Genomic DNA, 26,592 nt, shown 5'->3' with positions numbered 1-26,592 from the left:
CTTCAGGTGAAAATCACGAAGGTGTGGCAGCTGTGCCATCTCGAGCGCCACTCGAAGAGTGACCAGGGTGTTTTCCACCTCAGTACGCCCTGGCCAGCTAGGATCACCATTGACTTTGAGAGTGATGACTCGGACTTGTTGGAATTTGGAGAGAATGCAAATCCAGACCGATGGCTCTAGTGGTTCTGACATGTGACCAGAATCAGCTCGTTCAGGAGAGTCTGTAGACTTTGTCATGGCCGAATCGCGATTGCTCGGTGATGATGTCGCCCTCATTGATGTACGCCCAGTAGGGTCTGTCAGCGCTTTTCGAAGGTTCCGCCATCTCTCGCGAGCGGAAACAGGCTGCTCTGTGTGGCCAGATGCTTGGTTCGCCGGTTGTCTTTTGACTAGCACACGACGCTGACGTTGCTCGTTGCGGTACACAGGATAGCCCACCGTAATCTCAAGAGTCCGACAATAGGTAGCGACAGCCTTCACTGATACGATGTCGCGGTCGTCTAGCCACGGAGCTGCAACGAAGAGTCGCCCAAACAACCGATCTGGGTAGTGGTCGACCAGGTCATGCAGGGCTCTCGAAGTAAGGCGCAGTGCGCGCAGTGACGGGCCGTGGAGATATCCGAAAAGCTTTGATCTGATGCATGCTCGACTGTGACTATGGCGTAACAGCAGGTCTTCCAGCGCTGAAACCATCGGCGTGAATGTTGGCTACCGCAGCCAGCGTCCGCCACTGGAATATGTAGACGGAGCCGGTGAGATCAAGGTCGTACCTATGATGCAGCAAAATTAAGATCCGGCTTGGACAATTGTCGCTCATACACCATTGTTACTGCATAGTGAATGAGTTCTCATGTGCTTGGGAGGCAGCGCATTTGCATGAGGGAGCAAAATTTACGCCCTCTCATAGGCCGTGTCGCTTGAGTAGTCCTTCTGAGGGCCCTTGACTTTGTATCGCAGTCCCCAGATGTTCATCTCAGGCTCATCCTCATCGTCCTCGTCCTCGGCGTCACGCGCCTCGGTGACTTTGGGCATTCTGAACTCGTAATATGCCCAGTACATATCCATGCTGCAGAGGTGCTCTCCACGTCCAGCAATCGCGGTCTTCTCGTCCTCCATCTCAATGTCATGAAACAGGTAATCCACCTCTTCCTTTCCGCGCTTGTCTTTGGTATCCTCTTTGACGAACCAGGCGCTCATCTTGTCCTCATCCTGCGTGTATCGATAGATGTACTTCCGGTTGGCCTTGAGAGTAAAGCCATTGTCGGTCTTCAACTCGCCTTCCTCGTGGTACAGCAGCTCTGCGGTAACAGAATGAGCGGTGGGCTTACGCGGCACGAAAGTCGCTGTGCCTTCGAAGGTGCCGGATGGAAAGCCAGGTAGAGCGCTGTTCAGTGTTCTCCTGAGCTTCCAAGTGCCCATCAGGTTACGGAAGATGTTGCCGACATTAGTCAGTTCCGCCATGGCTTCGAAAGTGCTCTGTGTTGAGTTTGCTGTTGTTCTTCGTTACACGCCCAAGACACACACCCACCAAGCTGTGAATTGATGATCGTCGCCAGGGCCCGCTCGATTTCACCCCACCGGAGACGACAAGGGTAAGGGCCCAGCTTTTAGCGCATTAGCGTGTCCTCTATGATAATAGAAGTCACAGCAATCGGCAACCCCACGGACGGACGGCCTTCGGCTTCCAACCACCACGTCCGAAACGCGAGGTGTAACGCAAGTCCGAAGCTACGGGAGCCATTATTATGCGGTAGGCTATCGTATCTCTTCTTGTTTTCATATTCACTCTCCACGATACAACTTTCTTATCTGCTCTGTCCCCGTAAAGCGTAATTACCAAAGAGATCATACTATAAGCACATTTGACTCGCATCATGGCAGCGCCGAACGGACAGTTCTTTGTCCAAGACAAGCTCGGCTCTGTTGCACCGCATCACGAAAGTTTCCAGCAGCTATGGGAGACAAAGTGGAAGCAGCCGGTAAATACCACTTGTCTATCACCGGGAATAGCCGCACTAATGCCAAAGAAAGTGTACCATGGGAGTGTATCCTTTCATGTTTGGCTCTGTGAAAGACTTCGAGCCCGTGGTTGAGAGACTCGTTAAGGTAAGCTTCAGGCAACTGCCTCGAGATTATGGGTAGGCAATGTTGATCCTTGATGTGATAGGAGGGCCAAAAGCCACCGTATGACTGGGACAACTACGCGCAAGCTTTCTTCCCGAAGGCAGAGGAATTGGTTGCAGCGGCTGAGAAGGCCGAGCAAGAAGGCAACAAGGAGAAGGCCTCTGAGCTCTACTTGTGTGTAGTAACAAAAAACCGCTCCGCTGAGCCTATGCTAATCGTAACAGGCGAGGCTCAGCCATTTACCGCATCTCGAGGTTCCCTGCACCCCGTTCGGAGAAACAGCGACATGCCTGGACAGAAGGCAAGAATGCAGCTCGCAAAGGCCTGGCTCTGCGCGAACGACCGACACAGGAGGTCACCATCCCTCACAAGCACGGCCTTCAAAACGAAGGCAAGGAAATTCCATTCTACTACCACTTGCCACCTGGCACCACCAAAGATAAGCCGGTGCCGCTGATGATCATTTTCACTGGCCTTGATGGCTACCGCACCGAGCTCGCAGTCTGGATCGAGGGCTGGTCGCAGAAAGGAGTCGGCGTCGTTGTTCTTGAGATTCCAGGCACTGGAGATTCCCCTGCTGAGCCTACGGACCCCACTTCACCCGACAGGGAGTGGTCCAGCTTACTCGACTGGATTGACGAGCAGCCTGAGGTTGATCACAAGAGAGTCGCAGTCTGGGCGTTCAGCACAGGTGGCTACTATGCGATTCGCCTCGCTCACACCCACGCGAAGAGGGTTGCAGGCGTAGTTGCGCACGGCGGTGGTTGCCATTACATGTTTGACGAGAGATGGCTCAGCAGCGTCAACACGCTCGAGTACCCGTTCGATCTTGCCAATACGCTGGCCTATAAGTGGGGCTATGGCAATGACTTGGAGAAGTTCAAGAAGGAGACATCGAAATTCTCGCTTCTGAACGATGGCACCCTCGACAAGCCCGAGTGCGCGAGGCTCCTCCTGGTGAACGGGGTCGGTGATGAGATCTTTCCCATTGATGACTATGAGCTCTGTTTGCGCCATGGAGCACCGAAGGAGGCCAGGTTCATCGAAGACAGGAAGCACATGGGAGAGCCGGAGAGCTTCTTCGTGATCATCAAGTGGATCTACAACTTGTTTGGTATCGAGGGCCACCCGGCGGATCAGATGAAGACCATTCCGTCGAGGCCAAAGTATTAGATACCTAGATATATTCACGAATGAAATGGCTGTGATCCCTTGTTATGAATCCGCAAAATGTTCTCGTAGTTTGCCCACAAGGATCTGGTAACCCCCACTTCCCGGCTTTGGCTTCACCAGAACGTCAAACGCGGACTCCAACCATCCACCATCGACTTCGGAACCAATCACTCATCGACATCGACACCGAAATTCGCCACCCAGTTTCCAAACACACAATGGAGATGGAAATTGACCCGGAGATCGCGGCCGCGATGGGATTCTCATCCTTTGGTGGCCCGTCGAAGAAGCGCAAATTGGACGCCGACGAGGCGGTCACTCGCGCAAACCAGAATCCATCGGCAATGGAAGAGCCACAGCACAATACGGAGTCAGACAGCCACGGGCCGATATCTGATGCTACGCGCCAGCGTGCTGAGGGATTAGGTTTGTTTCGTCAACACCACGGCAATACTCTATGCATGCTGACAACGAGACAAGGCCCAACGCGCGACAACATTACGCTCGCGGATGAATCCACGATGAGTCTCCAAGCGCTGAGACGTGGTGTCCGCAATGAGCGCGGCGACGTAGCCTACTTTCTTCCTAGCTTTTTGGAAGATCCTTGGGAGAAGCTGAAGTCTAAGAAGACCAAGTAGTGCAAGACGCCCTTCCTGAACCTGTGATAACGCTTGGAGCCACGCTATAGATCTTGGATGGATGTTTACAAAGCCTGGCAAGTCTCAGACCGTATCGGCAGCGATCTCCTGGCGTTCAGTCTGGTCCTAGAGACTCGCGAACTTTCCCGGACAAGACTCTCACCGCCACCGAGAGACTGAGAGTGCGCGTACAGAGACATTGAATTTCCATACCAGCGTCGATTTGCTGCTGATTTCAGTCGCTGGCATTCTTTTGCGCACGCACTATGCCCGCGCGATCTGAGAAACGCCGGACGCGAACACTGATCCGTTAATGGGACGACCACACTGCCCTTTCTACAAGCCATTCGTTCCGTAAAGGCAGGAGGGAATTACGAAGGGAACTTCTCGATCCTCAAACAAGGATGCATTATTTCATTTTCTGCTTCCGAAATAATTAAGAGGGGTATTGCTTCTCACATTGCATTCAACACCCATCGGAGTACCACAAGAAACACTTCCATCAGAGCATTCTTCCGAACCCAACCGTGCTTCCAATGTCCGGACATCAAAGAGCCCACCCAAATCCCGCCTTACCTGTGCTGATTCCTTCCAAAGCCTCAAACTAGCTCAATTTTACCACACTTCTTAGTGAACCTACTACTAGCATCCTCAACCGAAACAAAGCTCGCCGCAATCCCCTCGACCTCCTCCCACGAAAAGCCCTCGAACCCCTTCCGCTTCGCGTAGTCCCTAGCCCTCGCCCTCGCCAGATCAGCAAGAGGCGCAAGCTGGGCTTTCTGACGCGTCGACACGAACACGAGCATCCGGCCCGAAACCTGAGCCTCCCCGTGCCCGCCGCGCACGTTGATGAAAAAGTCGCACAGATTCTCTTCGTTCGTCTCCTTGACGTGGAAGCAGATGTGCTTGATGGCCACGAAGCGCGGTTCGACTTTGCGGACCCAGCTGCTTTGCTCGAGCGCGACTGCGCCAACCGGGATGCCGTCTTTGTGCGCTCTGCGCAGCGGGGGAGGGATGTGGTGGTTGCGCGTGCGATGGTCTGTGTAGACGTTCACGCGGAGCTTGTTCTCGGCGAAGATGATGGAGTGCAGCTCGTCGCGGAGGTCAAGGATCGCGACTGTCAGGGCGGGTTCTTCAATTTCGCAGAGATCGAGGCGAGCCGAGCGCAGGCCGATGTGGCGGTAGATTCGATTGCGGAGCTCGGCGGGGAGTCGGTGTAGGTAGGACATTTGGGGTTGAGGTTCGGGCGGCGGAGAAGGCGTTGTCAAGTCTATCACTTGGGCCTTCATCGAGTTGGATACTGGCTTGCGATTCGAGAGCCTCGGGATCTTATTGGGTCTGCCTTGCACCTTTCCCTGCTGAGCTTGCTGCTGGCCATCTACATGCTCTAGTGCCCTCTTCAATCCTCCTTTGGCTCTCGTGTCAAAGACTTGTCCGTTCTCGTAACCGTAGGAACTTCTCCGGCGGAGAGGTACGCTTTGAGCTCGTTGGAATCGAGGGGAAGTAGTTCCGGGGACATCAGGTATGACTATCAGGCCAGACATCGTGACGACCGTGATTGAGATTGGTGATCGAGAAGCTGGGCTCGCGGTTTTCAATTTCTCGTCCTTGAATGGGGTTTCTTTCTTCTCTCGCCGGAGGGTAACTGAGTGGGCGTATATAAGCGGTATGAATGTTCAATATTGTTGTCAGAGACACTGGTAGTTACTCGGCTGCTTGTATGAACAGATCCTATTGTGATGGGGTAGAGCCTCGTACTGAATAGTTGCTCTGACGTAGCAAACAATTGCTCAACACCCCGCGGGCAGTTGTTTTGCTGCGTGATCGCTTACGTGCGGTCCGTTTCGTGGACAATAGAAGATTTTGTATAGCAGCGACTCGAAAGAGCTATTTCAGGTCGAATGACGTGGTAATTAGCGCTGGTCGCATGTGAAGATCAGGCGGCGGCTGCTGATTGGTGTCATCCGCGTGTAACCTCACTTATGATTACCCAAAGCATGTGCTCTACGTCACTTGTGGTCCACTGGGCAGCCAATTCAAGCAGAACGAATCACTCGTTCAGAGTATAAAGGCGGTAGATGATTGGGAAGAGGAAAGGAACAAAGGTGGATCGCCTCAGTTTCAATGTCAAGGTTGTGATTGGTATACTTATACGAGAGTAGTGACTCAACAACACCCTTCGGTCACCAAGCCCAATTTGAGGCATACACAAAAAAAGAAGAGACAAACACGTATCGCACCCATGATGATGCAATCCCAGCCTGCCCGTCGCAAGACCAGTGCCCTCAACCAACGCCATCGCTAAAGTTCAATGCCACGCCTCATTCATGCAGTTCACCACGTTCAAAGCACATCCATGCCGAATCCAAACACGTTCACTGGCCCATTTGCTTGTAGTCCACGCTGCGCTGCCTGCGCCCGCGGTTCTGCGCCCTGCCCGGGTTGACCGGCTGGCGAAAGTACGCGCTGCCGTCAGCAGCAGGGCCTTGAGGCGTGCCACCCATGCCACCCATGCCACCCATGCCACCCATGCCACCCATGCCACCCATGCCACCCATGCCACCCATGCCACCCATGCCTCTCATGCCGTTGTTCATGCCGTTGTTCATGCCGTTGTTCATGCCGTTGTTCATACCGCCCCAATGCTGCTGTTGCTGTTGTTGCCAGGCTCTGGGGCCGGCGGGCGGTCCACCGTTGGGTCCGCCGAAGCCCTGCTGACCTCCAAAGCCAAAGCCGCCGTTCATGTTGCCGCCCATGCCCATGGGACCACCCATCATGGGATTCATCATAGGGTTCATGCCACCGGCTCCACCCATCATCATGGGATTCATGCCCATCATAGGGTTCATCATGGGGTTCATACCACCGGGCATACCAGCCACATTAGGCATTCCAGACATGCCGGCCATGCTGTTCATCTGGGCGACGAAGTCTTGCATGTTCTTCGCCATGGGCATGGCAGGCTTGGCGGGCTGAGCAGGCTGGGTAGGCGTGCTAGTGGCGTTGGCCTGTGAAGGAGTGGCTTCCTTAGACCCGGTACGCCTCATCTCACTAGGACCACTGGGCTTGTGGTCGTTCTCAAGTTCTTCTTCGGCAGAGCGCTTCTTGCCATTCGCAGACCCACTAGGCGAGTCAGCTGGCTTAGGCGACTTGCCAGGAGATTCCGGTGGCGCGGAAGGACTCTTCTTGTTGGCTTCTTCGGTTTGCTTCTTTTGCTTCTCAGCCTTCATCTCCTCCTGGAATGCCTTCACCTTGTCCGCGATCTCGGTCGCAGACTCAAGGCTTTCAAGCAGGCATTGCTCGCCACAATTCGGACAAACAAAGTCAGAATCGATGAGCGAATTCTCGATGCAAGTACGGCAATAGATTTGACCGCAGCACGGAGTCTTGACTGGATCGGAGAACATCTTATGATCTATCGAGCACTCAAGTCCACGAGCACGCATGATTTCCTTGTCGGCTTCAAGTTCTTTGGCCTGATCGGCCGCTACTTTTTGTGTCGCTTGGAACTTGTCCCACGATGCTTCATCGGGTCTCGCGATCACCCACTCGCCGTTGGCTGTGTACATGGCGCCGGCTGGCAGCTGAGAGACATCAATCTTGCCATTCTCATCGACAGCCTCGGGTTTCTCGATGACTTTCAAGAACGAGCGAGGAATACCAGTGGTTCGCCTGAATTTAGGGCGACCATCATAGTTAGGATCAGTGTTCGTGGGGCATGCTTGAATCCAGTGGCCTTTCTCGCCACAGCGGTGGCAGATGTAGCCAGGTGGCGGTGGCTTATCCGGGACTGCCGCCTGCTTAGGGAAGAACGGTCTGTTGTTAACACCCTTACTATAATAGAGTCAGTGTAAATTCAAGGTGAACGAGGTACAGGTTCAAAACCTACGCAGCAATGTCTGCCTGGTCGGCCGCCCAGGACGCCTTGTTCTCACTGAACATAGCCTGTAACTTCTCCTCCTCAGTCATGGGCTTGCCGTTGGCGGCAGCACCGCCCGCCATGGGAGTTGCTTTGTTGGAGTCTCCGCGCAGAGTCTCGACGCGATGCTGGTTCTTAGCATTCACGGGCATCTTGCCCGACACGTATCTCGCCGCTCTGCCTGCGCCCGGCTTCGTGGCCGGAAGGCGGCGCGCGATGACTGTGGTCGACCGTGGAATTTGTACGGTATCATCATCATAACCTGACCACGTGTTAGCCTTACTTCAAAGAATGCGTGGAGGAACGCTATAGATACTCACGCTCATTGGTGTCGGATGTGTTGATTTCGAGATCGAAGTCCGTACCATCTCCGAGCTTAGAGAGGGCGATGATGTCGCGCTTCACTTCAAATACAGACAAGCTAGTGCCATCAAATGTTATTTGAGAGGGCTCTTTCTGTGACTTGAACTTGAAGAAAATGGAAGAAGACATCTTTCTGTATTTGTCAGGCGGACTTTCGCTCGTCACGCCCGGGTACCAAGTGGCCTAATCTGTTTCCAGAGGTGTCCTGTTCAAAGTGCAGGCGCTCAGTCGATGCAAGTTGTCGTAGTGAATGGTCAGGATGCGCGCGGGTGGATGTCCTCAGTGCAAGTAGGGAGTATAGTATACGAGGGAAGAGCAAGTAATGTACAGCGAGAGCTCTGATGCCTTTGTATTATGGCCAAAGGCGCACGGTATTCTCAAAGGCCTGCAAGTAACAAGGCTCGTCTTTTCAATTTCAGAAGTCTCTGTCTGTGACAATAGGGACAATCTGTGGGTCAGTGTGCGACAGCTTCCTGCTTCCAACCGCCTGTTTTGTCTTCTCCTTTGTTCTGTCTTGCTTGCAGGCTTTCTTTCTGCACGTATTCCCAGCGCCTCCGATGTCCCTAACCTTCGCCCTCGTCGCTCGGTCGCGGTCGTGCGTTCGGACTGCAGTCGCCGGCAGTATTGTTTACTGACTCACTGAGCAGAGAGGAAAGTGGCAATTCTCTCTCGATGTGCACGAATGTGATGGTGATGATGATGGTAATGGGAAGGTGTGTGGTGGGTGTGAGCATGACAAAGGCAGCTGAAGACAAAGACAAAGGAGCGCACGCGGCCGGCCGCGCTTCGGCTGCGGCTTCGGCACGGGAGGTTGCAGCCGCAGCCTTCGCTTTAGCCGATCCTTCCCTTGCCGCCCTGCATATTCGGAGGATCCATCAGAACGACGACAACAAGTTCGATGGTAAATGAAGCTGTACATGGAGTGAGCGATCTTGCCTGCACATAATTCGCATCGGTCAGAAGTCAAAACTATCCATGTGCAACGGAGGACAACGGCACTGGTGTATCGCGTATGCAGCTCGCCTCGTCAAGTCCCTCACATGTCCACGCTCAGATCGTTCTAACGCAGCATTACTATCACTTCCATTGTGGCGAGTCGGTCAACGGAAGCTGAGCTATACGAGGTCGAGCATTGCCGTACATACCGAGCGAGGCTTGGGAACGATCTTACTCCATTGAACAAGTACACTCACGATTCATGTGTACGCTTCGGCCACTCGAGATATAATTTGAAGGTGATCATGCGCTGCGACTAAAAGCCGTGCTAGCAAGGTAGCATCGATACGAGGCGTCTCCGTGGTACAAGGGCCAGGATCGGGACTCCCGGAAACCATAATACATGACCTAACATGACGTTCCAAGTCCACACGTCCAGCAACCGAGTAACGTTTCTTCAGGTCCTGGTAGCACGACAGCGGTCGAGGTGATCAGCGTTGCACCACGCGCGAGCCGGACTCGCCTCAGTTTGGTATGCGCCCAACTTTGTGCTAAACATAGCCTCGGCAACGACATCCATTGCCACTTGCACCGGCCCGCCAACGGTCGCCTGCGTGCTTTCGCGACTCTTGAATAATGACAGATTGTCGACAGGGAATGTCTGCGCACCCCGCCCGCCGCGCCCATCAGATATTGCTGTGGGGGAGCGTCCGCGCTCTTGAGGTGCAAACAAAGCCGCATGAAGTTGCTACTCCGCTCGGCAGGAGATGAGACGAGCCCTTGCCGAAGCTTTACCGACGGCCTGCTAAACCCTTATGCGCGTAGTTTTGACTTCGCTCCGCGCTGCGATCAGCGTCATATCCTTTTTTAGGGACGCTGCTACATGCCGGTGGATAGGTAGCGGGCAGAATACGAGAGATCTTCTTGTATGTTTCCACAAACCGCGCAGCGCTCAATCTTAGCCTGTGACCACGGGTCTTGCGGTGGAGGGATGGTCTGCCATCGTTGTGCTACCGCGCGAAAGTAATCACAGAGGCCTCGGGGACGTCCTTTCCGGACACGAGAAACGAGCAGGTGCCAACGGGTGCCACATGAGAGTAGAAGGTATAAGTATCCTCTCCAGATCCTCCATTGTATCTCCTCATCCAACAACGACTCAATCAAAATCATCAGTCAATTCATCTCAACACCAACCACCAATCAAACAACCCAACCAACCCACCACCCAAAATGAAGACCACCGCCACCGTCGCCGCCCTCACCGGCCTCCTCTCCTCTGCCTCCGCCCAGTACTTTGGCCTGACCTCCGCTCGCTCCGCCTCCCCCATCCACTACCAGAGCGTCTCCGCCTCCGGCCAGTCTCTCTGGCTCGGCAAGCCCACCGCCTCCTACTGCCCTGAGAACGTCAAGGACATCGACGGCTGCCCCGCCGGCAACACCACCACCTTCGCTGGCGGCGAGGGCTCCCTGAGCATGGGCGTCGTCGTCCCCGGCGGCCAGCAGGTCTACGTCGAGCCCGACACCGGCGCCGTCAAGTACACCATCGCCCACTCCGCCGCCATGCCCGAGGGCGCCATCGTCACCGGCTGGAGCACCAACCCCGGCAACGGCTTCGGCATCCTCTCCAACGAGAACGGCGGCCTGCTCGCCTGCCCCTGCGAGTCCGACGAGGGCTCCTGGAAGGTCTTCGTCCAGCTCGAGGGCGTCTCTTTCGATGACGGCTGCCTTGGCTTCGACGCTCTCACCTCCAACTCTACCCAGGCTGGCGCTTGGCAGTACTCTTAAGCAGCTCGGAGGGAGCTGCTTAGGTGTGGAATGGAGGAATCAGGAAGTCGGTAGATGATTTCGCACAGAAAGTGCGCATTAGCGAGGTACATACTGTACAATAGCATTTCTATTGGAAAGCTCATAGAATGGTAACGACAAGGGTTTCAACCCGGATAACAATACAATGATAATCATACGATTCACTCTCTTGACCCTTAAACCGACACCCTACCTTGACGCCATGCTTGAATGTCCAAATCTCACCAGAATACCTCAATCCCTGAACTCGGAATACGATCGGATTCTTTACTGCCAAAGACACAACTTCCCGCTCGCCGTGCCCGCCGCAATCCAATCCATCGAATCGTGAAACTTCGCCACGGCGGGCACCGCAGTAATCCCATCGCCGCCCAACTGCGCCAACTGCTGCCCCTTGCTCGTGTACACGTCAACAAACCTGTTCATATTCCCGATCACAAACCGCTGCACCTCATCCTGCGGCTGCATCTGCCACTGCGCGCGCAAGATCGTGACCCACCGGCCCGTCTGGTTGTTGTGCGGGATCACCGTGCTGGGCTCCATCTCGGCTTCCGACAGCTGCGCGCCCGGCTTGGTGTCCGTGAGCGACGAGAAGTCGTAGACTTTCACCGTGTCGTCGTACGAGGCCGTCGCGACTTGCCCCGCGGCGTTAAACGCGGCGTGGCTGACGCTGAGGCTGCTGCTGTGCTCGCCGAGAAGGGACGGCATGCGGCTCGCGCCTTTGCCGGAGATCTTGCGCAGGTCGAACAGTTTCATCGTGCGGTCCAGAGAGGCGGTTGCGACCAGGTGCGGTTGCGCCGGGTGCAGGGAGAAGCCGCCAATTTTCTTTTCGGACAGCTGGAAGAGTTCGATGGTTTCGTGGGTGGGCACTCGCATGTCTTTGATGCCGAACTGGCCGTTGAGGGTCGCGAAATGGAGCATGTTTGGATCTAGGCGGCTGACTTCGACGCCGGAGATGGGGTCGTCGGCCGCTTTGTCTTCGGGTGCGTAGACTTCAATTGCTTTGCCTTCTGCGAGGTCGAGTTTCCGTATCGAGCTGTCGTACGAAGCGGAGAACAAGGCGTTCTGGTCATGTGGTGCGAACTGGAAAGCACTGATTGTTCTTGTGTGGATCTTGAAGGTTGTGATCGCTGGCTCGAAATCTTCGTCTCCATCTTCATCAGCATCGTCGGCCTCCTGCTTGATCTGTTCTGGTGCTGTCTGTGACCCGTCAAACAGTCCGAGGCTGCCCAACTTGTCACCAGCAAATACGAGCGCCTTGTCTTTGGTCGGATGCAAGCCAAGACTGTATATCCGCTCTGGAGTGATCTTGATCCTATTCGGCTCCGCTCCCTCCCAAAGCTGCAAGTTGCTCATGCGCTCACGTATCTCCCGTAGCTCTTTGTCCGTTGTGTCCTTGACATCCTGTACGTCAAACGTCCGCTCTCCCGGGTTGGCCGGCCCGGCAGCAGTGAGCCAGTTGCCCGCCTTATTCCAAGTCCTTCCATTGACAACCGCATCCACGAGGTTGATATCGTCGCTCACTCGCATGCGCTTCGCCCTCTGCTGTTCCTGAAACGCCTCCGCCTCCTCTTCTTGCTTCTGTCGTGCGACTTCCGAGTCTGCGACAATGCCCTGAAGTCTTCTAGATGATCTCCGAGGCACGATCTCTTCTTTCACTTTCTTCTCTTGCGGTTTCTTGCGCTTCTGCCCAGCCGTAGAGGACGGTTTGGGCTTCGAGCCTATGCCCGTCTGCTGCGCATCGAGCTGCAGCTGCTTAAGAAGGGCCTGGTTCTTCGCGATCTTCTCTTGTCGCGCGAGCTCATATTCGCTGAGGCCTTGATCTTGTTTCTTTGCGACCATGATGCGCTGGTGTGTAAGGAATATCGTGGTGCGCTGTAGTCAATGACAGATTATCTTTCGCCTACTAGAATCCATCGAGAGCTATGACGTGCACGCGTTTCGATGCGCGCGCGCGCGCGTTGCGGGTCGACTTTGAAAGCCAATCACAGTGCCTCCTCTTCAGGGAGCCCCAATGCTTGCAGCCATCTCGGCTGCCGCGGTCCTACAGCGCATGTCTCAAAATTAATCCAAGCAACAAAACCTTCCAAACGAAGAAAAAGAAAAATAAGAGTAGAGCACTGGAGGCAACAACCAAAACCATGGACACCGTAACCTCCGCCCTCCACGACCTGACAATCGACCAAATCCCCATCTACCTGCTCAAGACCATCTCCTCGCCCAACGACGCCTACGAATCGCACTTCCAGACGCTCGAAAATGGCCGCTTCAGGCCCATCTTCGTCCCCGTCCTCGAGCACATGTTCCGCGACGACACGCTGAAGAAGCTGCGCTTGTCGGCCGAGCGCTTCGCTTTCGCCGGCGGCAGCCCCGCCACTGCGCGCCAGAAGGCCACGCACAACCCCGCCAAGCGGTATGGCGGGATCGTCTTTACGTCGCAGAGGGCGGTCGATGCGTTTGCGTTTGTCGTCGCGAAGCTGGATCCGGCGAAGAAGGGGATGCTGTTCGATCCGCTCATGCCAATTTACGTCGTTGGGCCTGCGACGGCGAATGGTGTGAGGGCGCTGGGGTTGCCGTGTCCGGTTGTCGGGGAGGAGACAGGGAATGGGGATGCGTTGGCGAAGTTCATTCTGGAGCATCAGAGGACTTTGTCTGAGGAGGTGACGCATTTGGATGGCAGGCGGTTGCCGCTTCTGTTTCCTGTGGGAGAGCAGAGGCGGGACATCATCCCGAAGACGCTGGCGTCGGAAGATTTGCCGCCTGCGGAGCGCACGGCGATGGTTGAGCTCGTTGTGTACGAGACGGGGGAGATGGCGACGTTCGAGGAGGACTTCACGCAGCTGCTCCAGGAAGCTAAGAGGGCGAAGGTGAAGGAGCAGTGGGTGGTGGTTTTCTCGCCGCAGGGCTGCGAGGCTATGCTTATGGCTTTGGGGTGGTTGGAGACGGGCAGTGGGAAGTTCAGCCAGACGCTGAGGGAGGTTATGTCTGCACCGATGAGGACGAGAATCGCTGCCATTGGCCCTACGACAAAGCAATACCTGATCGAGCAGTTTGGGTTCGAGCCGGACGTTGTTGCTGAGAAACCCACTCCTGAGGGTGTGGCTCAGGGCATTCTAGAGAACATGGAGGGACACTAAGTATGTGGTGTGCGATGATGCATTGTTGCTTGCAGTGCGTGCATGGGCTGGGGAGTGAGGCGCTAGAGTACATGTCGACCTTATGAGGTCTTGCTTGCTCGCATTGTTTGAGCGTTTGGTGTCTATCATTGTCATACAAGATACCCGTGCAAATAGCATTGTTTTTGTATATAGCTGCATTTGGGGCTGCCAAACTTGACTTTGAGTCCATTGATGAAAGCTCCCCGACTTGGGTGCGTAAGCGAATCTCACGTCATGAGTAGCTATTCGTTTAGAAACCTTCGCCTTAACCTTGTATCAATCTGCACAGGAACATGGCATCCGGTATTTCCGGAACATCATCTGATAACCTGTGTACAGCTTGCACCAATGTCTGACGAAGACGAAAGGATGGACGCAAATGCCAAGGCCGAAGTAATGATGTATGGATAGTGTGGTACGACTCCACAAGCGATTGCGGAGACGTACGACTTGGGCTTATACCGAGATGCGATTTTCTCGGGAACATCGGCGAGTTGGCAACGGTTGAGAGGAGGAATCACTGCTGTAACCGAGCGCCCCTGCAAACGCTGCTGGCGCTAGTCTGTCTGCATTCCATGGCGGCCCAATGCGGATGCCACGTGACTCTGCAAGCATTTGTGCTGGATGTGCCGTGATTGAACGCGTTCAGATGGGATGAATGTGGAAATGCGAAGTGAATTAACCCGCGGGCAAAGGGTTCGGCGCATGGGCAGAGACGAGGGGCAGCAGACATGAGGGGCTCAAATCTCAACGCCCGACGTGCTCCGTGAGGGGCGTGGATGGCGTGATTGGCCGACGGGCACAAGAAATTTTGGGGCGGCGAGGGTCGGCAGTTCGCAGCAGCGCAGGCGCAGAGTGGGCTGGTGGCATGTCGCTGCATTTCCCTTTTTGCTTTCTTTGCCTTTGATATTGTTTCCACCACCACCACAACCCTCTCCAGCCCTCCATCCTCCCTCTCATCACTGTCACTCTCACCACCCTCCCACCCCCTCCACCCCCAATCACAAGCCGCAACCATGGTCCACACCAACGGCGTCAACGGCAAGGCCGACACCTTCCTGTGAGTAACCAGCGCCAAATGAGCTCCCCAAGCGACCACGTTGCCTAACGACCGCTTCTCCAGCTTCACCTCCGAGTCCGTCGGCCAGGGCCACCCCGACAAGATCGCCGACCAGGTTTCCGACGCCGTCCTCGATGCCTGCCTCGCGGAGGACCCTCTCTCCAAGGTCGCTTGCGAGACTGCCACCAAGACCGGCATGGTCATGATCTTCGGCGAGATCACCACCAAGACCAAGGTCGACTACCAGAAGGTCGTCCGTGACGCCATCAAGGACATTGGCTACGACTCTTCGGACAAGGGCTTCGACTACAAGACTTGCAACGTTCTGTGCGCCATTGAGGAGCAGAGCCCCGACATTGCCCAGGGTCTTCACTACGAGGAGGCTCTTGAGAAGCTTGGTGCCGGTGACCAGGGTATCATGTTCGGCTATGCTACCGACGAGACCCCCGAGTACCTCCCTCTCACCATCCAGCTCGCCCACAAGCTCAACAAGGCCATGACCGATGCCCGCAACGACGGCTCCATCCCCTGGCTCCGCCCCGACACCAAGACCCAGGTCACCGTTGAGTACGCTCACGACAACGGTGCTGTCGTTCCCCAGCGCGTCGACACCGTCGTCGTTTCCGCCCAGCACGCCCCGGAGATTGGTGTTGAGCAGCTCCGCAAGGAGATCAAGGAGAAGATCATCCAGAAGGTCATCCCCGCCAAGTACCTTGACGACAAGACCGTCTACCACGTGAGTGACCTTTTGCTTTTGTTCATGTTGACATTTGACTAATGTTCCGCGCAGATTCAACCCTCTGGTCTCTTCATCATTGGCGGTCCCCAGGGTGACGCCGGTCTGACTGGCCGTAAGATCATCGTCGACACCTACGGTGGCTGGGGTGCTCACGGTGGTGGTGCCTTCTCCGGCAAGGACTACAGCAAGGTCGACCGCTCTGCTGCCTACCTCGCCCGTTGGGTCGCCAAGTCCCTCGTCCACTCCAAGCTCGCTCGCCGCGCTCTCGTCCAGTTCTCCTACGCCATTGGTGTCGCCGAGCCTCTCTCCGTCTTCGTTGAGACCTACGGCACCTCTGACAAGAGCTCCAAGGAGCTCGTTGATATCATCAACGCCAACTTCGACATGCGCCCTGGTGTCATCGTCAAGGAGCTCGACCTCGCCAAGCCCATCTACCGCGAGACTGCCAAGAACGGCCACTTCTCCAACCAGGACTTCAGCTGGGAGAAGCCCAAGACCCTCAAGTACTAGAATGCTTGAGCTCAGTCTTGAAGCATGATATACCACTAATCTCTTTGGCATGGTCTCGGCGTTTGATTTGAACGAAGTGGAAAAAAACAACCTCAAAAAAGCATCAGCAACAACAACAACTTCCTAGACACGATTGCATGAGCGTTAACAATGCGATCACAGCGCGCTCACCCTGGGCATGTGAAGCGTTATTCAACATAGATCTTGGGTGGGCTCTTAACAAAAAGATACCAAATTTTGCGCGAGCGTTTTGCTTGGACGAAAAAATCACGGGAGGGGGCAACGAAACGAAGTCGACGACTTTTTTTCCATCGAAAGAATTTTGATCAATTTTAGCGTAGGCGTCACGGAGATGGCTTCAACATTCATCTCTTGAGCCGCAGCGAACATCGAGATGGGGAGGAGTGAGCTCTTGTCTCTCATCCTTTTCGCGCCGCTGGGTTTGAATGGAAGGGCTTTTTTGGCTTATTTTCCTTTTACAGTGTGCTTTTACTGGGGTCTAACTTATTCTTATATATTGAACCTCACTAAAGTCCTTCATTCTATCACACACTGATCCTTCCCCTATGTCACTGCGAGGTGGCTTATAACTCGAACGCCTGGCCAAGCGCGCGGTGGGCGTGCCTTTCAAACTCATCAGTCTTCGTCTTGGATGTCATCAACGACAAATGCTGTCCGGACAGTCCCTGGGAACATCAGTACGAGTCACATGACTCCGGAGCTGACCTTGTCGAGGAGCCGCGCCATCACTCGTGTCTCAAGTCATGCGCCGTACAGTCAGACTGGACAACGAGACCAATGGTGTGGAGCCAACTCTTCATACGCATGACGCTTGCCAAGCGGTGTCGGGATCCTGCAAGTAATATAGCCTGTATGCTCCTCTGCTTGTCCCGGAGGAGGAGGAGGAGGAGCCTTCGAGCAGCCAAGCCGGGTGTCAAAGCCACGCGCATCCTACCAGCCTGGCAGCCTCCCAAACATGACTGCCATATCATGTCCTCTTCAGCACTAGCCAGATCCCTGCCCAGGAACACGCTCTACCCCAGATGGAGATTCCCCGCCTATCTTTGCGCTAGCGAGACGTTTACTTGATAAACATTGGACGCAGCTACGCTCTTAGGATCACATCCTTGGCTGGAATCCTTGAGTTGTCTGACGGACGAGCACATGGCACGCCTGCTGCTGCGAGCGAGCGAGCTCAGCCATGGGGTCGGTTGATTCGGATCTGGGGTTGCTCTCCACTTACCCGAGTTGGGGGAGCAGTGTCGCTATGGCTGGAGGAGTCAACATGCATATAACCAGCTGGACAGCTGCCAGTACCTGAGAACAGCTCCTCCTTCCGTCGCGACTCATGGGCGCTGATTCCCAACCCCAACTATTTCCAAAAGGGACTATACGTTGACTTGCTGGGTGCCATTCTCAGGCACAACCACCGAAAACATGATGAAACTACCGAAGATCTACAATCCGTGGTTCGTCGCGGTGATCGCGACACTCGGCGGCGCTCTGTTCGGCTTCGACATCTCCTCCATGTCCGCCATCATCGGCACTCCGCAGTACAGAAATTACTTCGACAATCCGGCCGGCATCATCCAAGGTTCCATTGGAGCAGCTCTCGCCGCGGGCTCCGTTGTCGGCTCCGTTATTGCTGGTCCGATCTCCAACTGGTGCGGGCGACGCAACTCCATCGCTATCGCGTGTGTGCCTTGGTTGATTGGCACCGCGGTCCAAGCTGCTGTCACTGGTGTTGGGATGCTCATCGCTGGCCGCGTGCTTAACGGTATCACTGTTGGCATCACGAGCTCTCAGGTTCCAGTTTACCTAGCTGAGATCGCGAAGAGGGAGAAGCGTGGCGCTCTAATTATCATTCAGCAACTTGCTATTGGTACAGTCAATGTCCAACGGGATTGAATTTGAGACACATAGACTGACATGCTGTCAGAATGGGGCATCTTCATTATGTACTTCATTGGCTATGGATGCAGCTTCATCCCCGGCAGCGCCTCTTTCCGCGTCGCTTGGGCCATGCAGTTCGTGCCATGCGTCTTTCTGATGATCGGTCTGCCTTTCCTGCCGGAGTCGCCTCGCTGGCTCGCCATGAAGGACCGCAACGAAGAGGCTGTCGCGATCCTAGCTGGCATTCAGGCTCAAGGTGACAGAAACAACCCCCTAGTTGTCGCAGAATGGGAGGATATCCAAATGACCCTCCAGGCTGAAAGACAATCGGCCCCAGGCTGGCGAAAGTTCGTCTACAATGGAATGTGGAAACGGACATTCGCGGGTTTTACGGTTCAAATGTGGCAACAAAACAGTGGCGCTAACGTGATGACTTACGTGAGTCGTCGAATCCACATCGGTAGACTTCTGATCAAGAACCAGCTGACACCTTTGCAGTACGTCGTCTACATCTTCGCCATGGCCGGCCTCAAGGGAAACACCAAGCTGATCGCTTCCGGCGTCCAATACGCACTCTTCATCATCTTCACCGGCGTCATGTTCTTCTACGTCGACAAAGTCGGCCGACGCCCTCTCCTCATCTACGGCGCTCTTGCGATGGGTGTCTGCCACATCATTGTGGGCGGCCTCCTATCCATGGGCGAAGTCGTGCCTGGAGGCGTCGAAGGCGATAGGAACGTGCCCATTGAACTCACCGGTTCTCCTGCGAATGCCGTGATCGCCTTTTCCTACATGCTCATCATCGTCTACGCGATGACGCTTGCGCCCGTCTGCTGGATTTACGCCGCAGAGGTGTGGTCGCTGGAGACGCGCGCGGTCGGCATGTCTATTGCCGCGATTGGGAACTGGCTTTTCAAGTAGGTCTCCCCAAAACCCACTTCAAAGAGCTATACCCGCTGACCAAAAATGCAGCTTCGCTCTCGGCCTGTACATCCCACCCGGGTTCATCAACATCAAATACGCCATGTTCATCATCTTCGGCATCATGTGCTTCCTCGCCGCCGCCCACTTCTACCTCGCGTACCCCGAGACGGCCAACAAGACTCTCGAGGAGATCGAGGAGATGTTCGCCCACGGCGGCCCGAGGCCTTGGCAGACTCGTCGCGGAGAGTCACGTCTTGACGCGCTTGTTGAGGATGCGAAAGCGAATCATCTGACGATCGATGATGTGAGTAAAGAGGGAGCGAAAAGGGCGGCGAGTCTGACGCACTCGGTCCATGTTGAGGATGCGAAGGCTTGAACCGATGGTAGATAGAGAGTTGGAGAATGGGATAAGGGTGAGCAAGAGCTTGGATGTCGGCGAGGGACTGGACGGGTGGGAATTCCCAAATAAAATTGGTCGCCATAGGTATATTCGGGTTGGGACGGTGACGGGGATCTATCTCCTTGGATTCCAGGCAGAATGTAGGCATCAGGCGGAGTGAGCGAAGTGATACCACCAGATCCGCCTGAACGGCGTTTGTTGGGAATCAGAGATGTTTAATCACGATGGCAAGCGACATTGATAGAATTGCTGCTGCCATGTGCCTAATTCGAAGAGTCATGCAAAGAATCATTTCGCAAACTCATGTTGCAGCAAAATGAGCAAGAGGCGTACTATGCGGGACCAGGGCGCGATCGTGATCCAAGCTCTTCGAGCCGCTCGGCGATCTCAATGAACAGTGTGCATTTGCGGGACAGTGCTCCCATGACGAGTCAAACTTCTGTCACTGCGGGCGGGAAGGCTGCAGGAAATGGACTATGAGATGTAGAGTGCCATTTTGAACAGCTTGGTGAGCATTCGGTTTGTCCATTGGAGTATGCCCTGATTCACGGATACGCTTTGCGTGCCCGAAACCACGAGATGCTTTGGACTCCATAGATACTGATATCCAATCTCAGTAGGCTTGAATGGGCCAGCCCAGGAGGAAACATTGAGGCAAACAATATCATTCCAGCCAGGCCTTGTCAAGCTTCCCCAAGAAAGCCAGATCAACATCGATGAAGCTCTTCCAAATGTCGACCTCAAAGCGCCAAGGATTGCTTTGCAGCATGAAGACGACCGGTGTCAGCACAGAAGACAACTGCTCCTTAAGGTAGTCTCACTCATGACCAAAACCAGGTCACGCTTCGACTCGAAAGAGTGCCTATAAGTCCAGTTTCCTTCAAGCGTGCCAAACGCAAGCCGTGACTGTGTTTCATGCTCCACTCGCTAAACGGCATATCCTTTGATATGAAGCACCGAGTCTAGCTCCGACCCACAACGTCACAGAAGGACATCCAGTTGCGATTCTAAGGACCCAGCATAAGCGGCCAAACATGCGGTGCCGACCAGATACCTACGCAGAAGAGCAAAGCTCACGGCACGTCCCGTGGTGTCCGAAACTCTGCGCTCAGGTGTCACGGGACGAGAACAACCTTGGTTGGTTGTTTGGACATCACGAGCAGATTCTCTAATGACATCTTATGAACTGAACAGCTGAAGTCTTACCAAGTCAGCTTTGAGCTCTGACCTGCCACAGATAGCACAGTGAGGTAGTATAATCTTCAAGACGCGAGGAGCTTCTCAGCCTCGTGCGAAGCTACCTGCCAGCGCATCGATGCATCTCAGCCGTGCAGTGGCTGAAGAGGCCGCGTCCAAATGGCTTACCGAGGTGCAACACGGGACGTGATGGGGGTCTGCAAAGGTGCCTTGTCAAATGGTATCAGTCCTTAACCATCACCTCACCGGTCCGAGTCGTTTCCAGTACCTTCCTCGGCCAGTTGGTGCCTTCTGCATGTTTCGTAGCCGCTCTGCGCTTCTGTGGTGCATGCATTTCGTATGTGCCAGAGACTCACCTGATCCTCATGCACAGGGTAAGTTCTAGATACTGAGCTTGATGTTGCGCCAGTCGCGAACGAGGCTTGCATTAGTTGCCTTGTCTGCAGGCAAGGCTGAAAGCCTCACGATGCAAGCCTTGCGCTTCATGCAATGGTGGTGCTCTTCCGGACCGTGTAAGAACGCCAAATGCCTTGACCCTTTCGCCGTCCTCCTTGCCCTTCCTATATTGCAAAGAATCGCACCATGGCAGACCAAGCAAAGACCGACTTGGGTCAGATGATTGCTGTCGCCAGGAAAGTTGGAAAGTTCAAGCTGAGTACAACCTTCAAGTCGACTTGGGGCAGGGATGCCGTACGCATCAAAGTTCTTGAGCACCACATCCTACAGCTTTGCCTTGCCTGCCACAAGCTCAGTCTGGTCGACATCGACGCGAAGCCTGTCAAAGAAATCCTAGAAGAACTGAGGCATGCGGAGAGCGCTGCCAAGAAGGCCACGAAAGGACCCAGTCCGAAGGAAGATCTGCTGGAAGAAGTGAATGGGCTGGAGAAGGCGGACAAGCCGTACGTTGACACCTACAAGCTTCTCAGTGGTGTCGTGGAGGATTATTACAACAACCTGGACGGATACACTTTCGAGCGCCGCCCTACGCCCTTGGAGTTCTATACAGAAGACAGCTTGGGTGAGTTCTTAAAAGAGGCGCACCGACAAGTTCGTCGTCTAGAGGGACACAACAAAGAAATCGGGCCCGAGCTCGAGAAACTTGCACTCGACGCTCTGTTCAAAGCAGAGGACACCGTCAAGCAAATTCTCGTTTCTTCTCGGGACCCTGCTCTCGCCGAGGTAGCAAAAACCCTGTTGGGCAACCGATCTAGAGATTACTCGGGCACACAAGCCACCGACCATGCGCGGAGCCACCTTGGCTCGACTTTTGCTCGTGGCGAAGGACACCTCGCGACCGGCAGCAACTATACGGGCCTTAGGCTTGGTGGCAACTCTGTTACTCACGCCGGAGACAACTTCGGGGTTCCAGAGCAACTGGCTTCGAACTCCGCAACACCAGCCAAGAAAACCGGGAAGGTAGCACCTGAAAGTTGAGAATGCTCATGTAGTTACCAACGAGGTCGTCTTGATGTGTTTGGTCCGTTCGATGCGGATGTCTGAAAAATTCTTGCTTTTTTGATGGCATGGCCGAGCTCTTTGGTCGTCACGAAGGCGCTTCGAGTTGTCGCGTGGGTCCATCATATTATTCTGCGTGGCTTTTGAGTAGTTATGAAATAGCGGCCTTCTTCATGACCACTCTTTCAGACCATTTGATGAATTCATGAAGCCATGACATCTGATGTACCGCTGATCTGCCACGTAGCGGTACTATTTCCCTGTTTCCAGACGATCACCTACGGTAGTGTCACGTCTGACTTCGAGGCGGCTCGTCGTCTTCGAATCCGAATAATGGACGCGTCCTCACACGTGTAGATTTGCAATCAGACTTTCGGCAGGATTCTCACGTGCAAACGCATGGGACGGCAGGCCAAAAGTAGGCATAGATAGGCAAGCATCTACGTTCGCGGCCAGACGCTGCAAGATTAGGTTTCAGAATGTCGGACGACCATCCGTCTCCACTCCGTGCACCCTTCACCTCGAACAGTCAGCGAAGACACCTTGGTGGCAAGATGGTCGGGCCGGATGGAGGATTGCTCGGATCGGTCCCACGTAAAGAGACCGTTTGCCCGTCCGTGCGGACATCGGCGGGGTACGGGTGGATTCTAGACGGAGATCGAAGCGGTCGTGCTGAGCAAGTAAGGCCTCCAGACATGGGAGTATTGTTTGTCTTCAGAGAGCAATTGCGATGGGAAACGGTGGTGTTGACGTTTGCCTTCGTGGCTCGGAGCATTTGGAGTGTCAGCATTTGGTTATCGTTTGCCAATGCCCAGCCATAATCGCGAGGACATGTCGCTTCGAGCCAAGCTCCTCGGCATCTTCCCGTCCGAACTAGGAAGGAGGGGTCGACGAGCGGACGGGTCCCTGCAGGGCGGCGGCGGAAAAGTTTTGGGCGATGACACTCGAGACTGGAGAAGGCGGCGGAGGTGGTCAGTCGCGGCAACACAGGGCTAACGACGGTAGGGCGCGCTCTGTAGAACTGACACCACCTCATTGACTCACACGTGAGCACCCTGCTTTCTCACTCTTGACCTCCTGCACTTCTCTCCAACACACCCATTGCACATCATCATCAATCACCCTCCCACCTCTCACCTCTCACCAGACGCCGAGGCCCAGACTCACCAGCGTCCGATACCGCCGCCAGACTTCATCCACTCCTCCTCACTCTCCTCCCTCGTCCTCACCATGTCCACCAACGGCACCAACGGAACCACCACCACCATGCCCTCCTCCTCCGCCGCACCCTCGCAGTCCTCCTTCGCCGTCAAGGCCGGCCTGGCCCAGATGCTCAAGGGCGGCGTGATCATGGACGTCGTCAATGCCGAACAGGCCCGCATCGCTGAGGAGGCCGGCGCCTGCGCCGTCATGGCCCTCGAGCGCGTGCCCGCCGACATCCGCGCGCAGGGCGGCGTCGCGCGCATGTCCGACCCGGCCATGATTCAGGAGATCATGCGCGCCGTCACCATCCCCGTCATGGCCAAGGCTCGCATCGGCCACATCGTCGAGTGCCAGATCCTGCAGAGCATCGGCGTCGACTACATCGACGAGAGCGAGGTGCTCACGCCTGCCGACCCCGTAAACCACGTTGACAAGAACGCCTTCAACACTCCCTTCGTCTGCGGCTGCCGCAACCTCGGCGAGGCCCTGCGCCGCATCTCCGAGGGCGCCGCCATGATCCGCACCAAGGGCGAGGCTGGTACCGGCGACGTCGTTGAGGCCGTCCGCCACATGCAGACCGTCAACGCCGAGATCGCGCGCGCCAGCTCCGCCTCCGACAACGACCTGCGCATGATGGCCCGCCAGCTCGAGTGCGACTACGCTCTGCTCAAGGAGACCGCGCGCAAGGGCCGCCTGCCGGTCGTCAATTTCGCCGCTGGCGGCATCGCCACGCCCGCTGACGCTGCGCTCATGATGCAGATGGGCTGCGACGGTGTTTTCGTCGGCTCCGGCATCTTCAAGTCTGGCGACGCCGCGAAGCGCGCGAAGGCTATTGTTCAGGCTACCACCCACTACAAGGACCCCAAGGTGCTGGCCGAGGTCAGCATTGGTCTCGGCGAGGCCATGGTCGGTATTAACTGCGACAAGATGGGCGACGAGCAGAAGCTGGCCAAGAGGGGGTGGTAAACGGATAATCTCAATTACGATTTGATTGGTGATCCAGCATAGCTTTGGGCGCTGGCTTGCAATACGCTGCAAAAGAAAAAGAGTTTCACGGGTTTTTTACGTCTTTATGTATGAGCGGGTAGAAAATGTTTTGCAAATGAATAAATTCTTCAGCGATAAGAATAGGACATTCTTGCGTCAACCAGGACAAGATTGTCCTGTGTGGATCATGGGATGCGATGATCAGCTCTAACTCGTTCGTCCATCGATGAATCATTCGTATACCGCGGCCATTACCTGGCCTCGTTTATCACACAAAAACACCCAGCCTACCCGAGCGCAAAGCCTCGACCCCATCCCTGCATTCCCCCAACCCCTCAAACCAACTCCTCCAGCACCCCCTCCAACTCCTCCCTCCCAAACGGCACGCTCAGCCTCTCCGTCCCCATTGCATCCTTGCGCGCCTCCACCATCTGATGGTCGTGGAACTCCTTCAGCAGCGTCCGGAAATTCACCTCGCTCGAGCACACAAACTCCTCCACAGCCTTGTGGTACAGCGTGCGGTACTCCACGCCCTCCGGCGCTGACGCTGCGACAGCGACAGGTTTTGGCTTGGATGCCTTGGTTTTCGGCGGCCGGCCTTTGCGCCCGCGGCGCGAGGGCGTGTCCTGCAGCGCGGCTTCTTCGTCCGAAGCGCCGAGGAGCGACTCGACGTCTGAGTCGAGACCGCCGGATGGCGCCGTGGTCGTGGGGAAGCCCTCGCCGTCCGCGAGCGCGAGCTGCTCCGCGACGAGGATGCGGAACAGGTTGCGCGCGTTCTCCGGCAGCGAGCGCAGGACGTACGCGACGCCGTCTTTGCCGCCCAGGCGGCGGCCGCTGCGGCCGAGCAGCGCGTTGACGTCTTCGACGGGGTCGAGCTCGGCGGCGTAGGGCGCGAAGGTGGTCGCGTCGTGGTGCAGGAAGCGGAATTGCCGGGCTTGCGTCAGCGGCCAGAGGAGGGCGTAGTTCGGCGTGTCGCAGGTTGCGAGGAGGGAGATGGAGGCGTGCGCGGCGAGGCGGGCGAGGAGGGGCTGCGATTTGCGGAGGTTCGGGTGGTCGAGGGAGTGGATTACGAGGGTAAGGGGGGTTGGGCGGGTGGTGAGGGTTGACATGGTGAGGTCGAGGAGGGCCGCGGGCTGGGCTGGCGGTTTTGTTGATTTTGGCAGGGTCTGAGCTGCGACGGTGGTCAGGATGTCGCGGATCGTTAGACCGGGCGTGTAGCCGTTAATGACTATGATTTTGGGCGGTTTCTCGGACTGGTGGTATAGATGCTCGGCGAAGCTCATGGCAAGGCTCCTTTTCGAGCCGTAACCGTAGAGACATATGTTGAAGCCTTGCTCAAGCTCGAAGACCCATTGATCAAAGCCGCGATGATGAAGATTCTGAAGTCTTCGAATGTCGAGCTCGTGAGGGTCCTGGTAGGCTTCGATGTGGGTCCGGAAATTGTCGTGATTCAGCAGAATATTGGATGGCAGGGAGTTGGTGGACGTCTTGTTTGCGCCCGCTCTGTTCTGAAAGAAGTATGTCTCATGAGGCGGGAGGTCGGGAGGCGGCGTAGGCGTCCTTTCACGCCTTTTACCCTTAGGTCTCCCTCGTGGCCTGCCTGTTTTTGAAGGTGTGTCCGGTGCTTTCGATGTATGCGACACACCAATTGTCTCCTCAGCCGAGTCGTCGCCATCTTCATCCTCGCTGTCGAGGATCTCTGCCGCTATTCGCGCATCCGTTGCGTCTTCCTCTACATCGCTATATTCATCTGCAACTGGCGCCCTCAATGCTTTGGCACTCTTTCTCCGAGCAGATCGATCGTTGCGAGCAGCGGTAGGTGTGTCCAGCCCAATTTCATCTTCGCTCTGGTGTTTGTTCGGCGTCGAGAAAAGCACCTTCTTCAAAGGTGTTGGTGTTGGCCCAGCGTCTCGTGTACCGTTCGCTTTCGTAGGGGTTCCTCGCAGAATGGACTTGCGTTTCGATGGTGTTTCCGCAGTAGTATCAGTGACTTCGTCTTCGAATACCGCCCGGCGAGCTTTTTTGGGCGTCGGCGTGTTGCCCACTTCGTCTCCTTCGCGCTGTCTCTTTGCCATATCTGAGTCCTCAGACACGCACTATGTTGTCA

General features: G+C 55.5%; 12 protein-coding genes across 12 annotated transcripts; 8 read left to right on the top strand and 4 right to left on the bottom strand.

The window, feature by feature from the left end:
* Nucleotides 1–891: 891 nt before the first annotated feature.
* On the bottom strand, nt 892–1,461 carry WHR41_08343 (uncharacterized protein; the record flags this gene model as incomplete). The annotated part of the gene is made up of 1 exon (XM_069376947.1): nt 892–1,461. The coding sequence occupies one exon, from the start codon at nt 1,459–1,461 to the stop codon at nt 892–894; it is 570 nt and encodes a 189-aa protein (XP_069225888.1).
* Nucleotides 1,462–1,761: 300 nt separating this feature from the next.
* On the top strand, nt 1,762–3,346 carry WHR41_08342 (uncharacterized protein). Its single transcript, XM_069376946.1, has 4 exons — nt 1,762–1,979; nt 2,032–2,106; nt 2,168–2,298; nt 2,349–3,346. The coding sequence occupies exons 1-4, from the start codon at nt 1,875–1,877 to the stop codon at nt 3,295–3,297; spliced, it is 1,260 nt and encodes a 419-aa protein (XP_069225889.1). The 5' UTR covers nt 1,762–1,874; the 3' UTR covers nt 3,298–3,346.
* Nucleotides 3,347–3,444: 98 nt separating this feature from the next.
* WHR41_08341 (uncharacterized protein) lies at nt 3,445–4,532 on the top strand. Its single transcript, XM_069376945.1, has 2 exons — nt 3,445–3,723; nt 3,778–4,532. The coding sequence occupies exons 1-2, from the start codon at nt 3,516–3,518 to the stop codon at nt 3,933–3,935; spliced, it is 366 nt and encodes a 121-aa protein (XP_069225886.1). The 5' UTR covers nt 3,445–3,515; the 3' UTR covers nt 3,936–4,532.
* Nucleotides 4,533–6,310: 1,778 nt separating this feature from the next.
* On the bottom strand, nt 6,311–8,945 carry WHR41_08340 (uncharacterized protein; the record flags this gene model as incomplete). The annotated part of the gene is made up of 3 exons (XM_069376944.1): nt 8,175–8,945; nt 7,825–8,116; nt 6,311–7,769 (listed from the first exon to the last, which is right to left on the bottom strand). The coding sequence occupies exons 1-3, from the start codon at nt 8,344–8,346 to the stop codon at nt 6,311–6,313; spliced, it is 1,923 nt and encodes a 640-aa protein (XP_069225887.1). The 5' UTR covers nt 8,347–8,945.
* A 1,438-nt stretch (nt 8,946–10,383) lies between these two features.
* Nucleotides 10,384–10,938, top strand: WHR41_08339 (uncharacterized protein; the record flags this gene model as incomplete). The annotated part of the gene is made up of 1 exon (XM_069376943.1): nt 10,384–10,938. One exon carries the CDS (start codon nt 10,384–10,386, stop codon nt 10,936–10,938), a length of 555 nt encoding a protein of 184 aa, XP_069225910.1.
* A 288-nt stretch (nt 10,939–11,226) lies between these two features.
* WHR41_08338 (uncharacterized protein) lies at nt 11,227–12,801 on the bottom strand (the record flags this gene model as incomplete). Its single annotated transcript, XM_069376942.1, has 1 exon — nt 11,227–12,801. One exon carries the CDS (start codon nt 12,799–12,801, stop codon nt 11,227–11,229), a length of 1,575 nt encoding a protein of 524 aa, XP_069225909.1.
* A 299-nt stretch (nt 12,802–13,100) lies between these two features.
* Nucleotides 13,101–14,096, top strand: WHR41_08337 (uncharacterized protein; the record flags this gene model as incomplete). The annotated part of the gene is made up of 1 exon (XM_069376941.1): nt 13,101–14,096. The coding sequence occupies one exon, from the start codon at nt 13,101–13,103 to the stop codon at nt 14,094–14,096; it is 996 nt and encodes a 331-aa protein (XP_069225908.1).
* An 860-nt stretch (nt 14,097–14,956) lies between these two features.
* eth-1 (S-adenosylmethionine synthase) lies at nt 14,957–16,978 on the top strand. The gene is made up of 3 exons (XM_069376940.1): nt 14,957–15,177; nt 15,241–15,913; nt 15,968–16,978. The coding sequence occupies exons 1-3, from the start codon at nt 15,134–15,136 to the stop codon at nt 16,424–16,426; spliced, it is 1,176 nt and encodes a 391-aa protein (XP_069225853.1). The 5' UTR covers nt 14,957–15,133; the 3' UTR covers nt 16,427–16,978.
* A 372-nt stretch (nt 16,979–17,350) lies between these two features.
* WHR41_08335 (uncharacterized protein) lies at nt 17,351–19,943 on the top strand. Its single transcript, XM_069376939.1, has 4 exons — nt 17,351–18,308; nt 18,366–18,757; nt 18,818–19,236; nt 19,292–19,943. The coding sequence occupies exons 1-4, from the start codon at nt 17,864–17,866 to the stop codon at nt 19,617–19,619; spliced, it is 1,584 nt and encodes a 527-aa protein (XP_069225907.1). The 5' UTR covers nt 17,351–17,863; the 3' UTR covers nt 19,620–19,943.
* A 1,479-nt stretch (nt 19,944–21,422) lies between these two features.
* On the top strand, nt 21,423–22,274 carry WHR41_08334 (uncharacterized protein; the record flags this gene model as incomplete). The annotated part of the gene is made up of 1 exon (XM_069376938.1): nt 21,423–22,274. One exon carries the CDS (start codon nt 21,423–21,425, stop codon nt 22,272–22,274), a length of 852 nt encoding a protein of 283 aa, XP_069225873.1.
* A 1,251-nt stretch (nt 22,275–23,525) lies between these two features.
* PDX1 (Pyridoxal 5'-phosphate synthase subunit PDX1) lies at nt 23,526–24,464 on the top strand (the record flags this gene model as incomplete). Its single annotated transcript, XM_069376937.1, has 1 exon — nt 23,526–24,464. The coding sequence occupies one exon, from the start codon at nt 23,526–23,528 to the stop codon at nt 24,462–24,464; it is 939 nt and encodes a 312-aa protein (XP_069225872.1).
* Nucleotides 24,465–24,820: 356 nt separating this feature from the next.
* Nucleotides 24,821–26,560, bottom strand: WHR41_08332 (uncharacterized protein; the record flags this gene model as incomplete). The annotated part of the gene is made up of 1 exon (XM_069376936.1): nt 24,821–26,560. One exon carries the CDS (start codon nt 26,558–26,560, stop codon nt 24,821–24,823), a length of 1,740 nt encoding a protein of 579 aa, XP_069225906.1.
* Nucleotides 26,561–26,592: the final 32 nt, after the last annotated feature.

The sequence above is a fragment of the Cladosporium halotolerans genome (genome assembly GCF_011745625.1).
Source record: "Cladosporium halotolerans strain TM138-S3 chromosome Unknown Sca44, whole genome shotgun sequence".
Taxonomy (NCBI): Eukaryota; Fungi; Ascomycota; class Dothideomycetes; order Cladosporiales; family Cladosporiaceae; genus Cladosporium; species Cladosporium halotolerans.
Note: the sequence above shows the minus strand (reverse complement) of the source record. Positions and strands in the feature narration are given on the sequence as shown.